A 21,348-nucleotide genomic window follows, 5' to 3' on the forward strand; every position below is an offset into this window, starting at 1 on the left:
ATGTAATTTTTCAGTTAAAAAATATTTATAAATTAGCAAAAATGTCTATGGGGTATTGTGTGTACTGTGTAATCCACCCACCTGACAGGTGTGGCATATCAAGAAGCTGATTAAACAGCATGGTCATTACATAGGTGTACCTTGTGCTGGGGACAAAAGGACACTCTAAAATGTGCAGTTTTGTCACACAACACAATGCCACAGATGTCTCAAGTCTTGAGGGAGTGTGCAATTGGCATGCTGACTGCAGGAATGTCCACCAGAGCTGTTGCCAGAGAATGGAATGTTCACTTCTCTACCATAAGCCACCTCCAATGTTGTTTTAGATAATTTGGCAGTATGTCCAACTGGCCTCACAACCGCTGACCACATGTAACCATGCCAGCACAGGGCCTCCACATCCGGCTTCCTCACCTGCTGGATCGTCTGAGACCAGCTACCCAAAGAGCTGATGAAACTGTGGATTTGCACAAGCGAAGAATTTCCACACAAACTGTCAGAAACCATCTCAGGGAAGCTCCTCTGCGTGCTCGTCGTCCTCACAAGGGTCTTGACCTGACTGCAGTTTGGCGTCATAACTGACTTTATTGGACAAATGCTCACCTTCGATGGCCACTGGCACGCTGGAGAAGTGTGATCTTCACAGATGAATCCCAGTTTCAACTGTACCGGGCAGATGGCAGACAGCGTGTATGGCATCGTGTGGGCAAGCGGTTTGCTGATATCAACATTGTGAACAGAGTACCCCATGGTGGGGTTATGGTATGGGCAGGCAGGCAGGCAGAAGCTACACACAACGAACACAATTGCATTTTATCGATTCCAATTTGAATGCACAGGGAAACTGTGACAAGATCCTGAAGCCCATTGTCGTGTCATTTATCCGCCACTATCACCTCATGTTTCAGCATGATAATGCACAGCTCCATGTCGCAAAGGATCTGTACACAATTGCTGGAAGCTGAAAATGACACAGTTCTTCCATGGCCTGCATACCCACCAGACCTGTCACCCATTGAGCATGTTTGGGATGCTCTGGATCAACATATACGACAGCATGTTCCAGTTCCTGCCAAGCAACTTTGAACAGCTATTGAAGAGGAGTGGGACAACATTCCACAAGCCACAATCAACAGCCTGGACAACTCTATGCGAAGGAGATATGTTCCGCTGCATGAGATAAATGGTGTTCACACTAGATACTGACTGGTTTTCTGATCCACGCCCCTACTTTTTTGGGGGGTATTTGTGACCAACAGATGCATATCTGTATTCTCAGTCATGTGAAATCCAGGGCCTAATGAATATATTTCACTTGACTGATTTCCTTATATGAACTGTAACTCAGTAAAATCTTAGAAATCGTTGCATGTTGCATTTTATATTTTTATTCACTGTAGTTTCCTGGACAGAATTCAAAATATGTGTGTGTCTTTTGGTCTGTATGAGAGTATGTGAGTGGGAGAGCTAGGGTATGTGTGTGAGTCTGTGTTATGCTGAAAACAGGCGGGATAGTGTCTGCCTAAGTGTAGGAGAGGGAGCAGGAATAAATGTATTTTTCTGTCTGTGTGGGTGTTGTTGCAAGCAGAGGCTATTTTGTCTGAATGAATATACTTACTGTATGAGAGGAAGAGATGGAAGACCGATGTATGCATTTGTCTGTGTGTCCATAAGAGATTAGCATATAGTGTCTGTGCTGCAGGGGCGCAACTTTGGTTTTAGAAGTGGGGGGGGGGGGTTATCCAGCCGGATAAACATTCCAAACAGCCTACCCAACCACTCGGAGGCATCCGCATGGTCCTAAAGCACCCCGTTGCCTCGTTTTGCATCACATTCCAATGATAAAACGGGGGGGACAAAAATGCCATTTCGGAATGCCATTCCGTCCCCAGTGAAAGTTGCACCCCAGCTGTGCTGTGTTTGAGTGAGAGACATTTTAAACTGGAGGGCAAAGCATGACTTGAAGGAGTGTGTGTTGCATGTGTATGAAAGAGAGATGGAGAGCGAGAGCTGAACCGTGTATTTGTGTGTGTGAGAGAGAGCTGCTGTTTGTGTGTGTGTGTGTGTGTGTGTGTGTGTGTGTGTGTGTGTGTGTGTGTGTGTGTGTGTGTGTGTGTGAGAGAGAGAGATGGAGAGTTGGAGTGGCTGTAGGTAAATGATTGATGAGGAAGCACTGCATGGTTCTTACTACCTCCTCCTCTGGCTTCCGTGGTATGCTGGAATGGAGGGTGTTGAAACTGATATCATCTCTTGCTGTGGTAGGCATTCCCAGTGCCCATAGACCAGTGATCCACACAACCCTCTGGTATACAGAGTGATAAACATTCCCTCAGCCAAACGTATCAGGGGAAACAGTATTAAACTATACAATAACATCTGTAAAACATCTTTCAAGCAAGACGTTCATCAGATGTAGAGCCAGAATATCACCTTTCTGAGTTTGGTAAATACTTTTACATTGAATGAAGTTAATTTTTATTGAGTTTATTCCCTTGCACCTGTTACTAGGCAAAAACTCATTAAAAAAAACTAAGAATAACAAATGAAACTGAAAGACTAAAAAGCTACCTAAGAAAAACAAAGCTAAAAATATGTTTTAAGATCTCTTAAATATGTCCACAGTTTCGGCCCCCCTCAGGTTCTCTGGCAGAGGCTGGGGGCATCATAACTGAAGTTAAAGGGCAGTGCCAGAGGACCTGAGGGAACTACTGGGTACATAAGTTAAAAGCATGCCTGACATGTATTGTAGTGAAGAATCGTGGATTGATTTAAAAAACAATAGAAGAATCTTAAAATTAATTCTAAAACTCACAGGCAGCCAGTGCAGACCTTAAAACATGTGTAATGTGTGCCCTCCATCTGTTCTTGGTCAGTCCTCGTGCGGCAGCATTCTGTATGTTTTGCAGTTGACCAATGGCTTTCTTGGGTAGACCAGACAGGACAGTGTCCATAAAAGCATGGATGAGTCTCTCTGTATCAGCCTTAGAGAGAAACAGCCACACCTTGGCAATGTTCCTCAGGTGGTAAAAAGTTATTTTGGTCACATTACTAATGTGGGATTCAAAATTGAGTTCAGAATCTAAAATAACACTGAGGTTTTTTACCTGGTGTTTTATCTTTATTGCCCGTGATTTAGCTGGAGAAAGTGTTGAGCCATCCAAGTATTTGAATCACCAATACAGTTTAATAATTTATCCGTGGAGCTAAAATCCTCTGGTGACATGGAAATGCAAAGTTGTGTATCGTCTGTGTAGCAGTGAAAATCAATGCTGTGCCTTCTGATAACGCTGCCAAGGGGTAACATATATAAACTGAACAGTACCGGACCCAAAATTTAACCTTGTGGAATGCCACTTGTATTTTCTCTGTTATGTTCACTAAGGGTGACAAAAAACTCCCAACCGGTTAAATAGGTCCTAAACCAATTTAGAACTAGACCGGAGAGGCCAAACCACCTCTCCAGTCTGTCCAGAAGGACATCATTGTCGAATGCAGCACTTGAATCCAAGCGCACGAGGACAGAGAGCTGTTTGGTGTTGGCTCTAAGATCATTTGCCAATTTATCTAAGGCTGTCTCTGTGCTGTGGTGGGCACGAAAACCAGATCGGATTTTTTTTTTAAATACAGTTGGCACTTAAAAACACATTTAGCTGTTTGAAAACCAATTTCTCCAGAATGTTGCTTACGTTTGGAGATTGGTCGAAAATTGCTAAAAACGGAAGAATCTAGATTACTTTTCTTCAGAAGGGGTTTCACCATAGCAGTGTTTCGTACAGTGGGGAAAGTGCCTGTGAACAGGGAGTGATTAACAATAGCTTGCATCTCTTCAGATATGCAATTAAAAACTGTTTTGAAGAAGGTGGTGGGGTGGGGATAGGATCGAGAAGGCAGAAGCCTTAAGTTGTGATGTCACTTTCCTAAGAATGTCTAGATCAACCAGGGAAAATAACTCCATAGTGCCTTTGCATACTAGGCTAGAGCACATATCATCAAACTTCTCATCAGGTCTTGTTTGTCTGATACCCAGCCTAATGTTTCATCTTTGAAATGCTGCAAACTCGTCACATTTACATGTGGAGGAAACACATTTGCAATGTTGACATTTTCACATTTTTGTCTATAAGTGTAGGAATCATATGTCAAGCTAGATGTTTACATTTCATTTCTACACATTTTTATCAGCTAAGACCCGTGCTGTAGTGCTAAACCTGCACACACATTCATCCAGTTTTATGTATGTGATTAAAACACCGCCCACAGTGTTCCACTTGAGATGAAGGACGGATGGGAGTCAGTATGGAGTCTCTGTGATGAGGACATAGCACTGCACAACACTGCCCTTCCTCCTACTCAGCATCCAACACACTAGTTACTCTATGGAATTGAACATCAGAGAAAGATTCATCTGTAATTACAAGACACATTCTGAGATGGTCAATCATCGGATAATAACGTTCTATAAATCTGTTTATTTACACAGGAAACAGCTTTATCTACAGTGAAACAAATGAATTAGGAACATATTTTTTTGTCAATATACAGCACTACATTCTGCTGATCATACCATGCTCTGACCCATCACCCAGGACAACGGGATGCTGAGGTAATACTCCAGGTAGCTGTGTTGGTTTTCAAGGCAGGAATATTAGATTGTTTTCCCTAGAAATATAATTTCATGAGGATTAGTCTGAGTTGATTTTTAATGGGTTTCAATACTGGCAAGCAGGCAGCATTCTTTAAACCCTTTGCCTTTCTGAATCCACTAAGAGATGCAGTAAGAGCAAGCACTGGAGAGAGGCAGACTAGATTCAAGAACCCACTGAGATGTTGGAGGCTATTGAGGGCAACAAGGATCACATTGTACAGCAATGCAGAAGAAGGAACTAGTCTTTAGATTCTGAGAAAAACACAGGCAGATGAATAGACAAAACCGCAGGTGTCATCCTGGGGAGAGGGTCCATTTGAGTATAGGCCTGCATACAGCACAGTAGCATTTTCAACACCCACCTGCAACAGCCCACACTAAGTGCACAATGGTGTATGGCGTTTATCTGTGAGAACGTTACATGCAGGTTACTATCACACTATATCCTCTGACAAGGGGTTGTTTCTGAATACAACCTAGGCTACCAGTTGGTCATAACTTAGGCCTATGCCCTCCAAACCAGAAGACATTGCCAATGTGATGGGAGGAATAGCCTACTTTTTTTTGTTTTATTGAGTAGGCTAAGCACTGTAATTAAGAGCAAGTTCACCTTTTCCATTTTTTATTAGTTGATGTGAATTAAACATAGGCCAAAATCCAAAATGTATATCCCAAGGAGTATGTTCACTGTTTAATGGACCAATAGAGATTCTGCAACCATTTTCTGATGGTGGTTGGCCTATTCTTCTGTGATTATCGGCTAGGAAAGCCTTACCACATCTGTCTTGGTTCCAGTAACTGATGTAGTCTAATAGCATATGCAGCTTGGTTCAGCAGATTCAATTTTAAGCGCAGTGAAATCAGATGCTGCCGAGGTAGCCCATGACCGTGAAAGCGCAGTTAGTGATAGATGCAATTGTCATGGAGTTACTCTCCGACAGTCCAATCTACATTTGCAAATGCTTGACACATCGGTATTGACAAAACGAGTCGTGATGACCATGAAGATGGCGCATTTTACGGTATATCGCAGTTTTCTGAATTGTTCTTGCACCCCAAGACCAGTTTGGACCGGCACACAATATCACGACTGCTAATTATCATCTAACGACTCAACTCTACCGCCGGGAGTGGGACCCGATATCCGATTTGGTAGTTGAGGCATTGGCTAATGACTAACTGACAAATAAATAAATAAACCTTAAAAAAAACTATTCCCGTTCCTATCGAGATGCTGCTGCAATAATAGCGTTCAGAGATTAGATTACCGTGTGTGTTGGGTAGGTGGACACAGAGACTGCATCAGTGTGTGACTAGGAGACGGCGAGCAGAGCAGACCGGGGAGATAAAGAAATCGCGGGTTAAGACATTTGTGGTCCTTTTTATGTTATAGATTTCTATGGAGATTATCCCGTTCGTATCGAAGGAGTCGGGGATATTCTTATAGCTTTCATTTAGATACATTCTCCCACGATATCGACAGAATGAGGCTTGGTCTCCTGGTGGGAAAATAACAAAAAAATCCAAAATGTGGATACCAACAGAAGATGAAAAAATCGGAGTTGGTGAGTCCATTATGTATTTATATAGACATTTGTCATTTTTGATTGCTTGTTTTCAATTTCATTGACTTTTCTCATTCAAAGCTGCTTATTTTCTAATGAAGAAGCGTTGTGATGATATCATGTTTGGTCATACAGGTTATTATAGGCTAGGCTACTGTAGGATATTCTCAGCTAACGATCACAATGTCTTTCAATTAATGTTTCATATATCTTTAAATCATGTGAGACTAATTATAGTTTACAAACCATATAGTTTAGCAGCTGTGCTTAATGGCTGAAGATAACCGGTCAAAAATAAGATAATGCAAAGCCTAGGTTATTGCGTGGGATGATAGCCTATACCCTCTTATGGGCTAGATGTGCTACCTCTATTAGACTGTATCACCAGTGTCTATACCCAGATAACCTAGAAGGCTACAGTATCCTTATCATTCATTCATAGACTACATTTCATTTTTAGAGTTCTGAAAATGCGTCAATCATAGTGTTCTATCCATGTGTTGAAGAGCGGCAGAGCCTATATCGCTGAAAAGGCTATTCGACTGGAAACCACGAGGGGGCAATGAGATAGCGTTCTGCCAACAGGTGTAGCTTACGTTTTAGAGTCTGACTATGCTTAGGCCGTCAACTTGTCCGGCATCTATAACATAGCACCACGACTACCTCGCTACTACAATAGTTTCTACTTAGCCTACTACAACCAACGCCAACCCATCCCTCGTCTTCATGCTCGGTCCATGTAGGCCGATTTATTCGGACAGTGCTAGTAGTGGTGTAAAGTACTTAAGTAAAAATACTTGAAAGTACTACTTAAGTGGGTTTTTGGGGGGTATCTGCACTTTACTATTTATATTTTGGACAACTTGTACTTTTACTTCACTACATTCCTAAATAAAATAATGTCGTTTTTACTCCATACATTTTCCCTGACACCCAAAAGTACTCGCTACATTTTAAATGCTTAGCAGGACAGGAAAATGGTCCAATTCACACATTTATCAAGAGAACAACCCTGGTCATCCCTACTGTCTCTGATCTGGCGGACTCACTGAACACATGCTGCGTTTGTTAATTATGTCTGAGTGTTGGAGTGTACCCCTGGCTATCTGTAAATAAAAAGAAAATGGTGCCGTCTGGCAGTGGCGGTTCTAGACCATTTCAACTGGGGGGGCCAAGCTGGGGCCAGTTGTACTGTTAGAGGGGCCAGTTACATTAGACGTTATTGTTGTCATATCGTTTTCTTCACTGCATTGCAGGCATTAGCAGGCAGAAGACCATGTTCATAATCATTAGTGTTCCGCGTTGCCACTGTCTAATAACGGATGTAAAAAAAGAACGATAGCAAAAATGTGTTATGTAAAAATGATTTCATACTCCACATTTAGGGGGCCCACAAGGGGGTCCAAAATTGTTGTTACAGGGGCACTGCCCCCCCCCCCCCAGAACCGCTAGTGCCGTCTGGTTTGCTTAATAGAAGCAAATTGAAATTATTTGTACTTTTACTGATACTTAGGTATATTTTAGCAATTACATTTACTTTTGATACTTAAGTATGTTTAAAACCAAATACTTTTAGACTTTTACTCAAGTAGTATTTTAATGGGTGACTTTTACTTGAGTCATTTTCTATCAAGGTATCTTTACTTTTACTCAAGTATGATAATTGTGTACTTTTTCCACCACTGGTAACACTAGAGGTAGTGGATAATCGTATCAGTAGTATTGGAGAAGTCTGTTCCTGGCAATTTGAATGAGTCATATTGAATCAGTTCGCTCAAAATGCACGCACGCACGCGCACACACACACGGCTTTGCATGTTTGTATTACATTGTAGATTCGAAAAATACCCAGACTCCAGAACTATTGATTGGTGTTCAACAAAGAGGAAACAAAGGCTGAAAACTATTGATTTGACATTGGAGGAGGAGAGAAGCAACAGTTTGATGAGAGCACGTAGCGTACTGTACCCTACCCTTGATGCTTCAAGTTCAACCAGATGCTTTTTTTTGTCGATGTTCACGGAGCTGAAAATGACACTTAAACCAACCTCTGGCGTGTCGTTGTCCGTGGTGCTGAAAGTGCTGAAATGTGGAAGGCAGAGCATTTAAACCAGAGCCCGTTTCACAAAAGCGTTTTAAGGCTGTATTCATTAGGATCCTATAGTTCTAACGAAGCTTTTGGGAAACCGCGTCCAGGTCATTTCCATATAAAATGGCCCATGATCACCAACATGTGAAGTTCAATGAAAACAAGGAGTCTATATTTTTTGAAAATGAAGGCATAGATATATTTTTCAACCATTTTCCATCTTAAAAAAGTAGGCATATGTAATGGCTTTGATTCCTGGTCAAACAAGTGGAAAAGGGATCTACCAGAATGTTTTTTTTTAAAGTTATTACAAACACAATAACGTTGAAGTAAAATACCCCTGCCAACTAATATCAACACTTAGAATTAATGTTGGATAAATTATTTGCCTTCTGTAAGTTAAAGAAACATTGCCTTGTGCCTTGTTATTCCATTACCAAAAACCCACATATCTTTAAAATATTTTCAGATTTCTCTCCCTCATAAGGAGGATAATGAAAGTTCACAGAAGTAAGTCGAAGTAAAGGGAGACTTACCATTTATTTAAAGTGTTACTGATATCAATTTTGTTTATGAATTATTAAATGTGTAATGCTGTTACCAAATCGGTAACTGAATTACTGCAATTGAATTGACTACGATGGGAAATCATAGTAGTCACAAACCACAGTTGGGTCACCTGCTGCTGCCCTTTTTTCAAAGTCAAAGTGTCATGTCATAGCGGACACCCCATTCTTTCTGCAGAAATATTTTCATCTTAATTCGGAACAGATATTTAACAGAGTTTTTGGAAAACGTGGTCGCATAAATGGAGGGAAATTTTACCGTAATTCTGTTAACAAACTTTGCATCTGCATAGTTCTTTCAATAAATGTGTTTTTGTGAAACGTTCTGTGTAAATTGTTAAAAGTATTCCTCGTGCATAGACTTGTATGTTCTGTTAAACTTTTAAATCATTGTTTGTTTGATCTATCACAACATGGCAGTGCACAGACCTGATTCAGCTAATTAACTGATAGTCACGTGTTAATGGTGTGGTGGGTTAGAACAAAATGTGCAACCCTGTAGGTAGGCCCACTTGACTTGAATTGATAAGCACTGATGCAGATGATTATGTAGGCCACAGCCGGAGGCATACACACTGTTAAAGGACCAACTGTGTCCATTTTGTTTTACTGCTCTGAATTTTGCGAGAGTAATCAAAAGGCACATCATATTCTTCAGATTGGTGGGCTGATGCTGAGGGATGATGTTTGAAGCTGTCCTTTTTAAAACAATGTCCCATTTTGAAAGCTACAAACTGAAACTGAGATATCAGATTTGATTGGAAGCATCTCTAAACAGTCTACGGGCTACTTTAACAAACCTAATGCAATGGTAAATATTTACGTTGGCACTAGGCTGTAGGTCTGGGTGTGTGTCAGAAATATTTTTGCTATTTTCACTGCAGGAATTATGAGTGCAAGAGGTGGCGGTGGCACGAAAGGGCTGGGTTTTGATGAATAAATTAGTTGTAGGTGTGTCGAGGCTTGACTCCTCACTGGCCAATCAGAACCTGCTCCATGGCTAAATATGTGGTTGCTTCAAGTTGTTTATTTCCATTTTGTTATGTATTGCATTGACATCAACTCCAATTCGAATGTTACTCCTTATAGCTTAGTTTTTTAAATAGCCTACAGAAAGAAAATTACAAAATGTAAGCATATCCCATCTTTGCTAAATATGTTTAACATGTTAGCAGTTCACATTGTTCTAAGTAATTGCATGGCTTCAATATGGAATTACAGTTGAAGTCGGAAGTTTACATAGACTTAGGTTGGAGTCATTAAAACTCGTTTTTCAACCACTCCACAAATATCTTGTTAACAAACTATAGTTTTGGCAAGTCGGATAGGACCTCTACTTTGTGCATGACACAAGCAATTTTTCCATCAATTGTTTACAGACAGATTATTTCACTTATAATTCACTGTATCACAATTCCAGTGGCTCAGAAGGTTTACATACACTAAGTTGACTGTGCCTTTAAACAGCTTAGAAAATTCCAGAAAATTATGTCATGGCTTTAGATGCTTCTGATAGGCTAATTGACATAATTTGAGTCAATTGGAGGTGTACCTGTGGATGTATTTCAAGTCTACCTTCAAACTCAGTGCCTCTTTGCTTGACATCATGGGAAATCAGCCAAGTCCTCAGAAAAAAATTGTAAACATCCACAAGTCTGGTTCATCCTTGGGAGCAATTTCCAAACGCCTGAAGGTACCACGTTCCTCTGTACAAACAATAGTATGCAAGTATAAACACCATGGGACCACGCAGCCATCATACCGCTCAGGAAGGAGACGCATTCTGTCTCCAAGAGATGAACGTTCTTTGGTGCGAAAAGTGCAAATCAATCCGAGAACAACAGCAAAGGACCTTGTGAAGATGCTGGAGGAAACAGGTAAAAAAGTATCTATATCCACAGTAAAATTAGTTCTAAATTGACATAACCTGAAAGGCCGCTCAGCAAGGAAGAAGAGTCTGCTCCAAAACCGGCATAAAAAAGCCAGACTACGGTTTGGGGACAAAGATCGTATTTTTGGAGAAATGTCCTCTGGTCTGATGAAACAAAAATATAACTTCTTAGGCCATAATGACCATCTTTATGTTTGGAGGTTAAAGGGGGAGTCTTTCAAGCCGAAGAACACCATTCCAACCGTGAAGCACAGGGGTGGCAGCATCATGTTGTGGGGGTGCTTTGTGCACTTCTCAAAATAGATGGCATCATGAGGTAGGAAAACGATGTGGATATATTGAAGCAACATCTCAAGACATCAGTCAGGAAGTTAAAGCTAGGTCGCAAATGGGTCTTAAAAATGAACAATGACCCTAAAACATATTTCCAAAGTTGTGGCAAATTAGCTTAAGGACAACAAAGTCAAGGTATTGGAGTGGCCATCACAAAGGCCTGACCTCAATCCAATAGAAAGTTTGTGGGCAGAATTGAAAAAGCGTGTGTGAGCAAGGAGGCCTACAAACCTGACTCAGTTACAGCAGCTCTGTCAGGAGGAATGGGCCAAAATTCCCCCAACTTATTGTGGGAAGCTTGTGGAAGGCTACCCAAAACGTTTGACCCAAGTTAAACAATTTAAAGGCAATGCTACCAATTGAGTGTATGTAAACTTCTGACCCACTGGGAATGTGATGAAAGAAATAAAAGCTGAAATAAATCATTCTCATTCACAAAAATCTAGGAGATGTAAAAAATGTTTTTTTTTTAACTCAGGAAATATATATATATTTATTTTTTACACATACGCATTTACCCCTTTTTTGGGGTAGGCACAAAACTATCTTCATACTTTCATTTGTTTTTTTTAAGCCGGTAATGGTTACCTTCAGAGGATTCCTATGACAATTGTGTGGGTCATAAAGCAAAAAGGAGAACACCATTGTGTTCGGGAGAATCTACCCTTTCCACCGTGGTGTCCCATTAGTAGCCCAAATGGTTCAGACGCTACAAAACAGAAGTTGGCACATCGACGAGTCTCTTGACAATTGTAGGGGTCGTAGAAAAGGATAACATTTCCATAGAGTAGTCATAATAGTTTCTAGGTCAAACTGTTTGGACGCTGCAGACATTTAGTGAGAAGACAGATTTTCGGGATGTCTCATGGTCTGACAAACACCTCTCTAGCTCTGTCACCTTTCACCGCAGATGCGGAAGTGCAACACTGGCCGGTGGCAGTGGTGATTTTAGCATGTAAATCTTGGTGGTGCAAACTCCCCAAAATTTTTTTTAGATGCATGCCAGCAAAGCCACTACACAACACTAAACAATAAATTCATTGCGCTATAATGGCAACAAGCGGTGTGCACAAACGTTTAGGGCCTATGTAACCGATGTGAAATGGCTAGTTAGTTAGCGGTGGTGCGCGCTAATAGCGTTTCAATCGGTGACGTCACTCGCTCCCCTTGCGTTGCAAGGGCCGCGGCTTTTGTGGCGCGATGGGTAACGATGCTTCGTGGGTGTCAGTTGTTGGTGTGTGCAAGGGTCCCTGGTTCGAGCCCAGGTTGGGGCGAAGAGAGGGACGGAACCTACACTGTTACACCTACATAAAGCTGTCCCAACAGCAGAGCTTTCTTTCCAGTGTAATATGACGGGGAGATATAGTCAGCCATATCAGCTATGTTTTTTAAAAAGGCATTAAACGAAGCTGAATGAATTGTTTCGCTGCCAGACAAGGTTCCGCTGATAGCCAGGTGTAAATACAGGACTAAGACTGAATCCTACTACACGGGCTCTGACACTTGTCAGATGTGGCAGGGCTTGCAACCTATTACGGACTACAAAGAAAAGCCCAGCCACGAGCTGCCCAGTGACACAAGCCTACCAGATGAGCTAAATTACTTATATGCGCACTTCGAGGCAAGCAACACTGAAGCATGCATGAGAACACCAGCTGTTCTGGACGACTGTGTGATTACGCTTGCCATGGCCAATGTGAATAAGACCTTTAAACAGGTCAACATTCACAAGGCCACAGGACCAAATGGATTATCAGGACGTGTACTTCGAGCATACGCTGACCAACTGGCAAGTGTCTTCACTGACATTTTCAACCTGTCCCTGGCCGAGTCTGTAATACTTACATGTTTCAAGCAGACCACCATAGTCCCTGTGCCCAAGAACACCAAGGGAACCTGCCTAAATGACTACCAACCTGTAGCACTCATGTCAGTAGCCATGAAGTGCTTTGAAAGGCTGGTCATGGCTCACATCAACACCATCATCACAGCAACCCTAGACCCACTCCAATTTGCATACTGCCCCAACAGATCCACAGATGATGGAATCTCTATTGCACTCAACACTGCCCTTTCCCACCTGGACAAAAGAAACACCTACATGAGAATGCTATTCATTGACTACAGCTCAGCGTTCAACACCATGCTGCCCTCAAAGCTCATCACTAAGCTAAGGACCCTGGGACTAAACACCTTCGTCTGCAACTGGATTCTGGACTTCCTGACGGGCGGCCCCCAGTTGGTAAGGGTAGGCAACAACACATTTGTCACGCTGATCCTCAACATGTGGGCCCCCCAGGGGTGCGTGCTTAGTCCCCTCCTGTACACCCTGTAGGCCTGATCACCGACAACGATGAGACAGCCTATAGGGAGGAGGTCAGAGACCTGGAAGTGTAGTGCCAGGACAACAACCTCTCTCTCAATGTGATCAAGACAAAGGAGATTATCATGAACTATAGGAAAAAGGGGACCGAGCACGCCCCCATTCTCATCGACGGGGCTGTAGTAGAGCAGGTTGAGAGCTTGAAGTTCCTTGGTGTCCACATCAACAACAAACTATCATGGTCTAAAAACACAAAACAGTCGTGAAGAGGGCACGACAACATCTATTCCCCCTGAGGAGACTGAAAAAATGTGGCATGGGTCCTCAGATCCTCAAAAGTTCTACAGCTGTACCATCAAAAGCATCCTGACTGGTCTTATCACAGCCTGGTATGGCAACTGGTTGGCTTCTGACCGCAAGGCACTACAACTGGTAGTGCGTACGGCCCAGTACTTCACTGGGGCAAAGATTCCTGCCATCCAGGACCTTTATACCTATCAGGAATCAAGGTAAGACCCAGATGCAGACACGTCGAATTGACAATGGTTTAATATTCCAACAGGGGCAGGCAGCAGACAGGGCAAGGCAGGCAGGGTTCAGTGAACCAGAGGTGGGGCAACGGTACCAGACGGCAGGCAGGCTCAGGGTCAGGATAGGCAGAGGTCAACAATCCAGAGGTGGGGCAAAGGTGCAGGCAGGCTCAGGGTCAGGAGCAGGCAATGTGATCAGGCAGGCTGGCTCAGAGTCAGAACAGGCAAGGGTCAAAACCAGGAGGGGGAGAAAAAGAGAGACTGGAAAAAGCAGGAGCTGATAACAAAAACGCTGGTTGACTTGACAAACAAGACAAACAGGCAACATACAGACAGAGAACACAAGTATAAATACACAGGGGATAATGGGTAAGATGGGCGACACCTGGAGGGGGGTGGAGACAATCACAAGGACAGGTGAAGCAGATCAGGGTGTTCTCCCCCCCTCCCCCATCCCCCCATAGGGGCGCCACCTGGGGTCCCACCTGGGAGCATACCTGGTTGACCGGGGTGTCGGTGTTGAAAATCCGCAATGAGGCTTGGGTCCAGGATCTCCCTGGCGGGGACCCAGCACCTCTCCTCCGGGTCATAACCCTCCCAATCAACCAGGTACTAGAACCCCCTGCCCTGAGGTCGAACCTTCAGGAGACACCTCACCGTATAAGCCGGTTGGCCGTCGATGAGACGGGGGAGACGGGTGGGCCATAAGCCATAAGACTGCTGAACAGCTAATCAAATGGCTACCGGACTATTTGCATTGACCCCCCTTTTTTTCACGCTCCTGCTACTCACTGTTCATTATCTAATATCTATGCATAGTCACTTTACCCCTACCATGTACATATTAACTCAATTACCTCGACTAACCTGTACCCCCGCACATTGACTTGGTATTGGTACCCCCTGTATATAGCCTCGTTACAGTTATTTTATTGTTGCTATTTTATTTTTTACTTTAGTTTATTTAGTAAATATTTTTCTTAACTCTTATTTTACTTAAAACTGCATTGTTGGTAAGGTCATTTTACAGTAAGTTCTACACCTGTTGTATTCTACGCATGTGACAAATATAATTTGATTTGATTTGATATGTTAGGGGTAAAGATAGCTGTTGATATGGTAGGGGTAAAGATAGCTGTTGATATGGTGGGGGTAAAGATAGCTGTTGATATGGTAGGGGTAAAGATAGCTGTTGATATGGTGGGGGTAAAGATAGCTGTTGATATGGTGGGGGTAAAGATAGCTGTTGATTTGGTAGGGGTAAAGATAGCTGTTGATATGGTAGGGGTAAAGATAGCTGTTGATTTGGTAGGGGTAAAGATAGCTGTTGATATGGTGGGGGTAAAGATAGCTGTTGATTTGGTAGGGGTAAAGATAGCTGTTGATATGTTAGCGGTAAAGAAAGCTGAAGATAAGTTAAGGGTAAAGATAGCTGTTGATATGGTGGGGGTAAAGAAAGCTGAAGATATGTAAGGGGTAAAGATAGCTGTTGATATGGTGGGGGTAAAGAAAGCTGAAGATATGTTAGGGGTAAAGATAGCTGTTGATATGGTAGGGGTAAAGAAAGCTGTTTATATGGTAGGGGTAAAGATAGCTGTACACATACTGTACTGTATGACTGCCACTTCTCACTCTGCCTCAGAAACATCTGCCCCTCGTGGCTCTGACATTGGCCTGCCCTTGCACCTCCACATGTAATGGCTCAAGTGCAACACAATACAGCAATAAACTTGAAAGTCATGGCAATTTGGAGCAATGCCATCTTGGACAATGATGTGGATGGACAGCCATAAGCAAGTACATAATGCAGGACATACAGCTAATGTTCCATTGTGAGGGGGATTACAGAGATTAGAGTACCCTAAGCACCATTTCTTCATGGTTTTAACCCCCTGAGGACACAACCATTGATGCTCTCCACTGCTGCAGGTTGGCCGAGCAGCCTTGTGGTCATCTAAAAAGTAATGAAAGGTAACAAGGTCATCATCAATTAGTCATGTGACCTCCACTGCAGATGGGTGCCATACTCACTCAGATAGCTGTGGCTGCTGTTCTGGAATCAGATCTGACAGAAGCGCTAGGGCACTCCTGTGGCACAAGGTTAGCTTAGCAGAACCTGCGAACAGTGATGCAATGTGTGTCTGAGTGAGTGAGCGTTCATTCAGGTCATGCTGAACAACATGACTCATTGGGCCAAACAGAAAAAGCCCTTGTGTAATTTTTAACTGAGCAATGTGGATCTGGGAAAGGGTTTCTCAAGCTAGGAAAGAAGTAGAACTGGAAATTACCAGTATGTGATACAAGGAGCCGATATGATGTGTATTGCAATTCTCACGATTCTATATTGCGATTTTATATTGCTCACTATATGTCTTCTGCAGATAAACGAGAGAGTTTTGATCAGTCAGGGAAATACAAGTGCTGAAAACATGTTGGCTCACTATTTAAAAAGAAGATGGTGAACAAGCTATAGGATGGAAAATACCGGAGTTTTGGCGCAGGTACAGCTAACAAACTCTAACTAAGGTTATCTACATTAGCAAACATTTTTAAATAATAATCTGTATACATACACTATAAATACAAAAGTATGTGAACACCCCTTCAAATTAGTGGATTCGGCTATTTCAGCCACACCCGTTGCTGACAGGTGTGTAAAATGGAGCACACAGCCATGCAATCTCCATAGACAAACAATAGCAGAAGAATGGCCTTACTGAAGAGCTCAGTGACTTTGGCACCGTCATAGGATGCCACCTTTCCAACAAGTCAGTTTGTCAAATTTCTGCCTTGCAAGAGCTGTCCCGGTCTGTCCTCGGTTGCAACACTCACTACCGAGTTCCAAGCATGCCTCTGGAAGCAAAGCAACATCAGCACAATAACTGTTCGTTGGTAGCTTCATGAAATGGGTCTCCATGGCTGAACAGCTGCATACAAGCCTAAGATTACCATGTGCAATGTCAAGCGTCGGCTGGAGTGGTGTAAAGCTCGTCGCCATTGGACTCTGGAGAAGTGGAAACACGTTCTCTGGAGTGATGAATCACCCTTCACCCTATGGCAGTCCGACAAACGAATCTGGGTTTGGCGGATGCCAGTAGAATGCTACCTGCCCCAATGCATAGTGCCAACTGTAAAGTTTGGTGGAGGATGAATAATGGTCTGGGGCTGTTTTTCATGCTTCAGGCCAGGCCCCTTAGATCAAGTGAAGGGAAATCTTAACGCTACAGCATACAATGACATTCTGGATGAATTGGAATGCCGACTGCGGGGCTAATCACCCAACGTCAGTGCCCGACCTCACTAATGCTCTTGTGGCTGAATTGATGCAAGTCCCCGCAGCAATGTTCCAACATCTAGTGGAACCCTTCCCAGAAGAGTGGAGGCTGTTACAGCAGCAAAGGGGGGACCAACTCCATATTAATGACCATGATTTTAGAATGAGATTTTCAATGAGCAGGTGTCCACATACTTTAGGTAATGTAGTGTGTGTATATATATATATATATATATATATATATATATATATATATATATATATATATATATATATATACACACACACAGTACCAGTCAAAAGTTTGGACACACCTACTCATTCAAGGATTTTTCTTTATTTTACTATTTTCTACATTGTTGAATAGTAGTGAAGACATCAAAACTATAAAATAACACAAAAAGTGTTAAACAAATCAAAATATATTTTATATTTGAGATTCTTCAAAATAGCCACCCTTTGCATTGATGGCAGTTTTGTACACTCTTGGCATTCTCTCAACCAGCTTCATGAGGTGGAATGAATTTCAATTAACAGGTGTGCCTTATCAAAAGCGAATTTGTGGAATTTCTGTCCTTAATGCATTTGAGACAATCAGTTGTGTTGTGACAAGGTAGGGATGGTACACAGAAGATAGCCCTGTTTGGTAAAAGACCAACTCTTAAAGTTTCTTCAAGTGAAGTCAGAAAAACCTCCAAGTGCTATTATGAAACTGGCTCTCATGACAACCACCATAGGAAAGGAAGGCCCAGAGTTACCTTTGCTGCAGAGGATAAGTTCATTTGAGTTACCAGCCTCAGAAATTGCAGCCCAAATAAATGCTTCACAGAGTTCAAGTAGCAGACACATCTCAACATCAACTGTTCAGAGGAGACTGCGTGAATCAGGCCTTCATGGTTTAATTTCTGCGTAGAAACCACTACTAAAGGACACCAATAATAAGAAGAGACTTGCTTGGGCCAAGAAACACGTGCAATGAACATTAGACCGGTAGAAATCAGTCCTTTGGTCTGATGAGCCCAATTTGAGATTTCTGGTTCCAACCGCCATGTCTTTGTGAGACGCAGAGTAGGTGAACGGATGATCTCCGCATGTATGGTTCCCACCATGAAGCATGGAGGAAGAGGAGGTGTCATGGTGTAGGGGTGCTTTGCTGGTGACACTGTCAGTGATTTATTTCGAATTCAAGGCACGCTTAACCAGCATGGCTACCACAGCATTCTGCACCGATACGCCATCACATCTGGTTTGCACTTAGTGGGACTATCATTTGTTTTTCAACATGACAATGACCCAACACACCTCCAGGCTGTGTAAGGGCTATTTGACCAGCAAGCAGAGTGAAGGAAAAGCAGGCAACAAGTGCTCATCATATGTGGGAACTCCTTCAAGACTGTTGGAAAGGCATTCCAGGTGAAGCTGGTTGAGAGAATGTCAAGAGTGTGCAAAGCTGTCATCAAGGCAAAGGGTGGCTACTTTGAAGAATCTAAAATATGTTTTGATTTGTTTCGCACTTTTATGCATACTACATGATTCCATGTGTTATTTCGTAGTGTTGATGTCTTCACTATTATTCTACAATGTAGATAATAGTAAACATAAATAAAAACCCTTGAATTAGTAGGTGTCCAAACTTTTGACTGGTACTCTATATACTGTAAATAAACTCAGCAAAAAAGAAACGTCCTCTCACTGTCAACTGTGTTTATTTTCAGCAAACTTAACATGTGTAAATATTTGTATGAACATAACAAGATTCAACAACTGAGACATGAACTGAACAAGTTCCACAGACATGTCACTAACAAAAATGGAATAATGTGTCCCTGAACAAAATTAAAAGTAACTGTCAGGATGAGCCTGCAGGAAGGGTACCACACGAGGGAGGAGGATGTCTTCCTTGTAACGCACAGCGTTGAGATTGCCTGCAATGACAACAAGCTCAGTCCGATGATGCTGTGACACACCGCCACAGACCATGACGGTCCCTCCACCTCCAAATTGATCCCGTTCCAGAGTACAGGCCTCGGTGTAACACTCATTCCATCGACGATAAACGTGAATCTGACCATCACCCCTGGTGAGACAAAACCGCGACTCGTCAGTGAAGAGCACTTTTTACCAGTGATGTCTGGTGAGGACCTGCCTTACAACTGGCCTACAAGCCCTCAGTCCAGCCTCTCTCAGCCTATTGCAGACAGTCTGAGCATTGATGGAGGGATTGTGCGTTCCTCGTGTAACTCGGGCAGTTGTTGTTGCCATCCTGTACCTGTCCCGCAGGTGTGATGTTCGGGTGTACCGATCCTGTGCAGGTGTTGTTGCATGTGGTCTGCCACTGCGAGGACGATCAGCTGTCCGTCCTGTCTCCCTGTAGCGCTGTCTTAGGCGTCTCACAGTACGGACATTGCAATGTATTGCTCTGGCCACATCTGCAGTCCTCATGCCTCCTTGCAGCATGCCTAAGGCACGTTCAAGCAGTTGAGCAGGGACCCTGGGCATCTTTCTTTTTGTGTTTTTCAGTGTCAGTAGAAAGGCCTCTTTAGTGTCCTAAGTTTTCATAACTGTGACCTTAATTGCCTACCGTCTGTAAGCTGTTAGTGTCTTAACGACTGTTTCCATTAATTGTTTATGGTTCATGGGAACCAGTGTTTAAACCCTTTACAATGAAGATCTGTGAAGTTCTTTGGATTTTTACGAATTATCATTGAAAGACACGGTCCTGAAAAAGGGATGGTTTTTTTTTTCTGAGTTGTGTATATATATACAGTATCTCACAAAAGTGAGTACACCCCTCACATATTTGAGTATATCTTTTCATGTGACAACACTGAAGAAATGACACTTTGCTACAATGTAAAGTAGTGAGTGTACAGCTTGTATAACTGTCCCCTCAAAATAACACAACACACAGCCATTAATGTCTAAACCGCTAGCAACAAAAGTGAGTACACCCCTAAGTGAAAATGTCCAAATTGGGCCCAATTAGCCATTTTTCCTCCCCGGTGTCATGTGACTCGTTAGTGTTACAAGGTCTCAGGTGTGAATGGGGAGCAGGTGTGTTAAATTTGGTGTCATCGCTCTCACACTCCCTCATACTGACTGGTCACTGGAAGTTCAACATGGTACCTCATGGCAAAGAACTCTCTGAGGATCTGAAAAAAAGAATTGTTGCTCTACATAAAGATGGCCTGGGCTATAAGAAGATTGCCAAGACCCTGAAACTGAGCTGCAGCACGGTGGCCAAGACCATACAGCGGTTTAACAGGACAGGTTCCACTCAGAACAGGCCTCGCCATGGTCGACCAAAGAAGTTGAGTGCACGTGCTCAGCTTCATATCCAAAGGTTGTCTTTGGGAAATAGACGTATGAGTGCTGCCAGCATTGCTGCAGAGGTTGAAGGGGTGAGGGGTCAGCCTATCAGTGCTTAGACCATACGCTGCACACTGCATCAAATTGGTCTGCATGGCTGTCGTCCCAGAAGGAAGCCTCTTCTAAAGATGATGCACAATAAAGCCCGCAAACAGTTTGCTGAAGACAAGCAGACTAAGGACATGGATTACTGGAACCATGTCCTGTGGTCTGATGACACCAAGATAAACTTATTTGGTTCAGATGGTGTCAAGCGTGTGTGGCGGCAACCAGGTGAGGAGTACAAAGGCAAGTATGTCTTGTCTACAGTCAAGCATGGTGGTGGGAGTGTCATGGTCTGGGGCTGCATGAGTGCTGCCGGCACTGGGGAGCTTCAGTTCATTGAGGGAACCATGAATGCCAACATGTACTGTGACATACTGAAGCAGAGCATGATCCCCTCCCTTCGGAGACTGGGCCGCAGGGCAGTATTCCAACATGATAACGACCCCAAACACACCTCCAAGATGACCACTGCCTTGCTAAAGAAGCTGAGGGTAAAGGTGATGGACTGGCCAAGCATGTCTCCAGACCTAAACCCTATTGAGCATCCGTGGGGCATCCTCAAACGGAAGGTGGAGGAGTGCAAGGTCTCTAACATCCACCAGCTCTGTGATGTCATCATGGAGGAGTGGAAGAGGACTCCAGTGGCAACCTGTGAAGCTCTGGTGAACTCCATGCCCAAGAGGGTTAAGGCAGTGCTGGAAAATGATGGTGGCCACAC

The 21,348-nt window shown here is 43.0% G+C and overlaps 1 protein-coding gene across 7 annotated transcripts in view; it reads left to right on the forward strand.

Annotated features, from left to right (window-relative positions):
* The first annotated feature begins 5,785 nt into the window (after positions 1 to 5,785).
* The window catches only part of LOC115168486 (dedicator of cytokinesis protein 3), an 84,129-nt gene continuing 68,566 nt past the window's right edge, over positions 5,786 to 21,348 (forward strand). For all 7 annotated transcript variants that reach the window (XM_029723815.1, XM_029723818.1, XM_029723820.1 and 4 more), the window contains exon 1: positions 5,786 to 6,210. In XM_029723815.1, the coding sequence (XP_029579675.1) occupies positions 6,174 to 6,210 (37 nt within the window). In that variant the 5' untranslated portion in view covers positions 5,786 to 6,173. The remainder of the gene's footprint in view (positions 6,211 to 21,348) is intronic.

The sequence above is a fragment of the Salmo trutta genome, chromosome 30 (assembly GCF_901001165.1).
Source record: "Salmo trutta chromosome 30, fSalTru1.1, whole genome shotgun sequence".
NCBI classification, from domain to species: Eukaryota; Metazoa; Chordata; class Actinopteri; order Salmoniformes; family Salmonidae; genus Salmo; species Salmo trutta.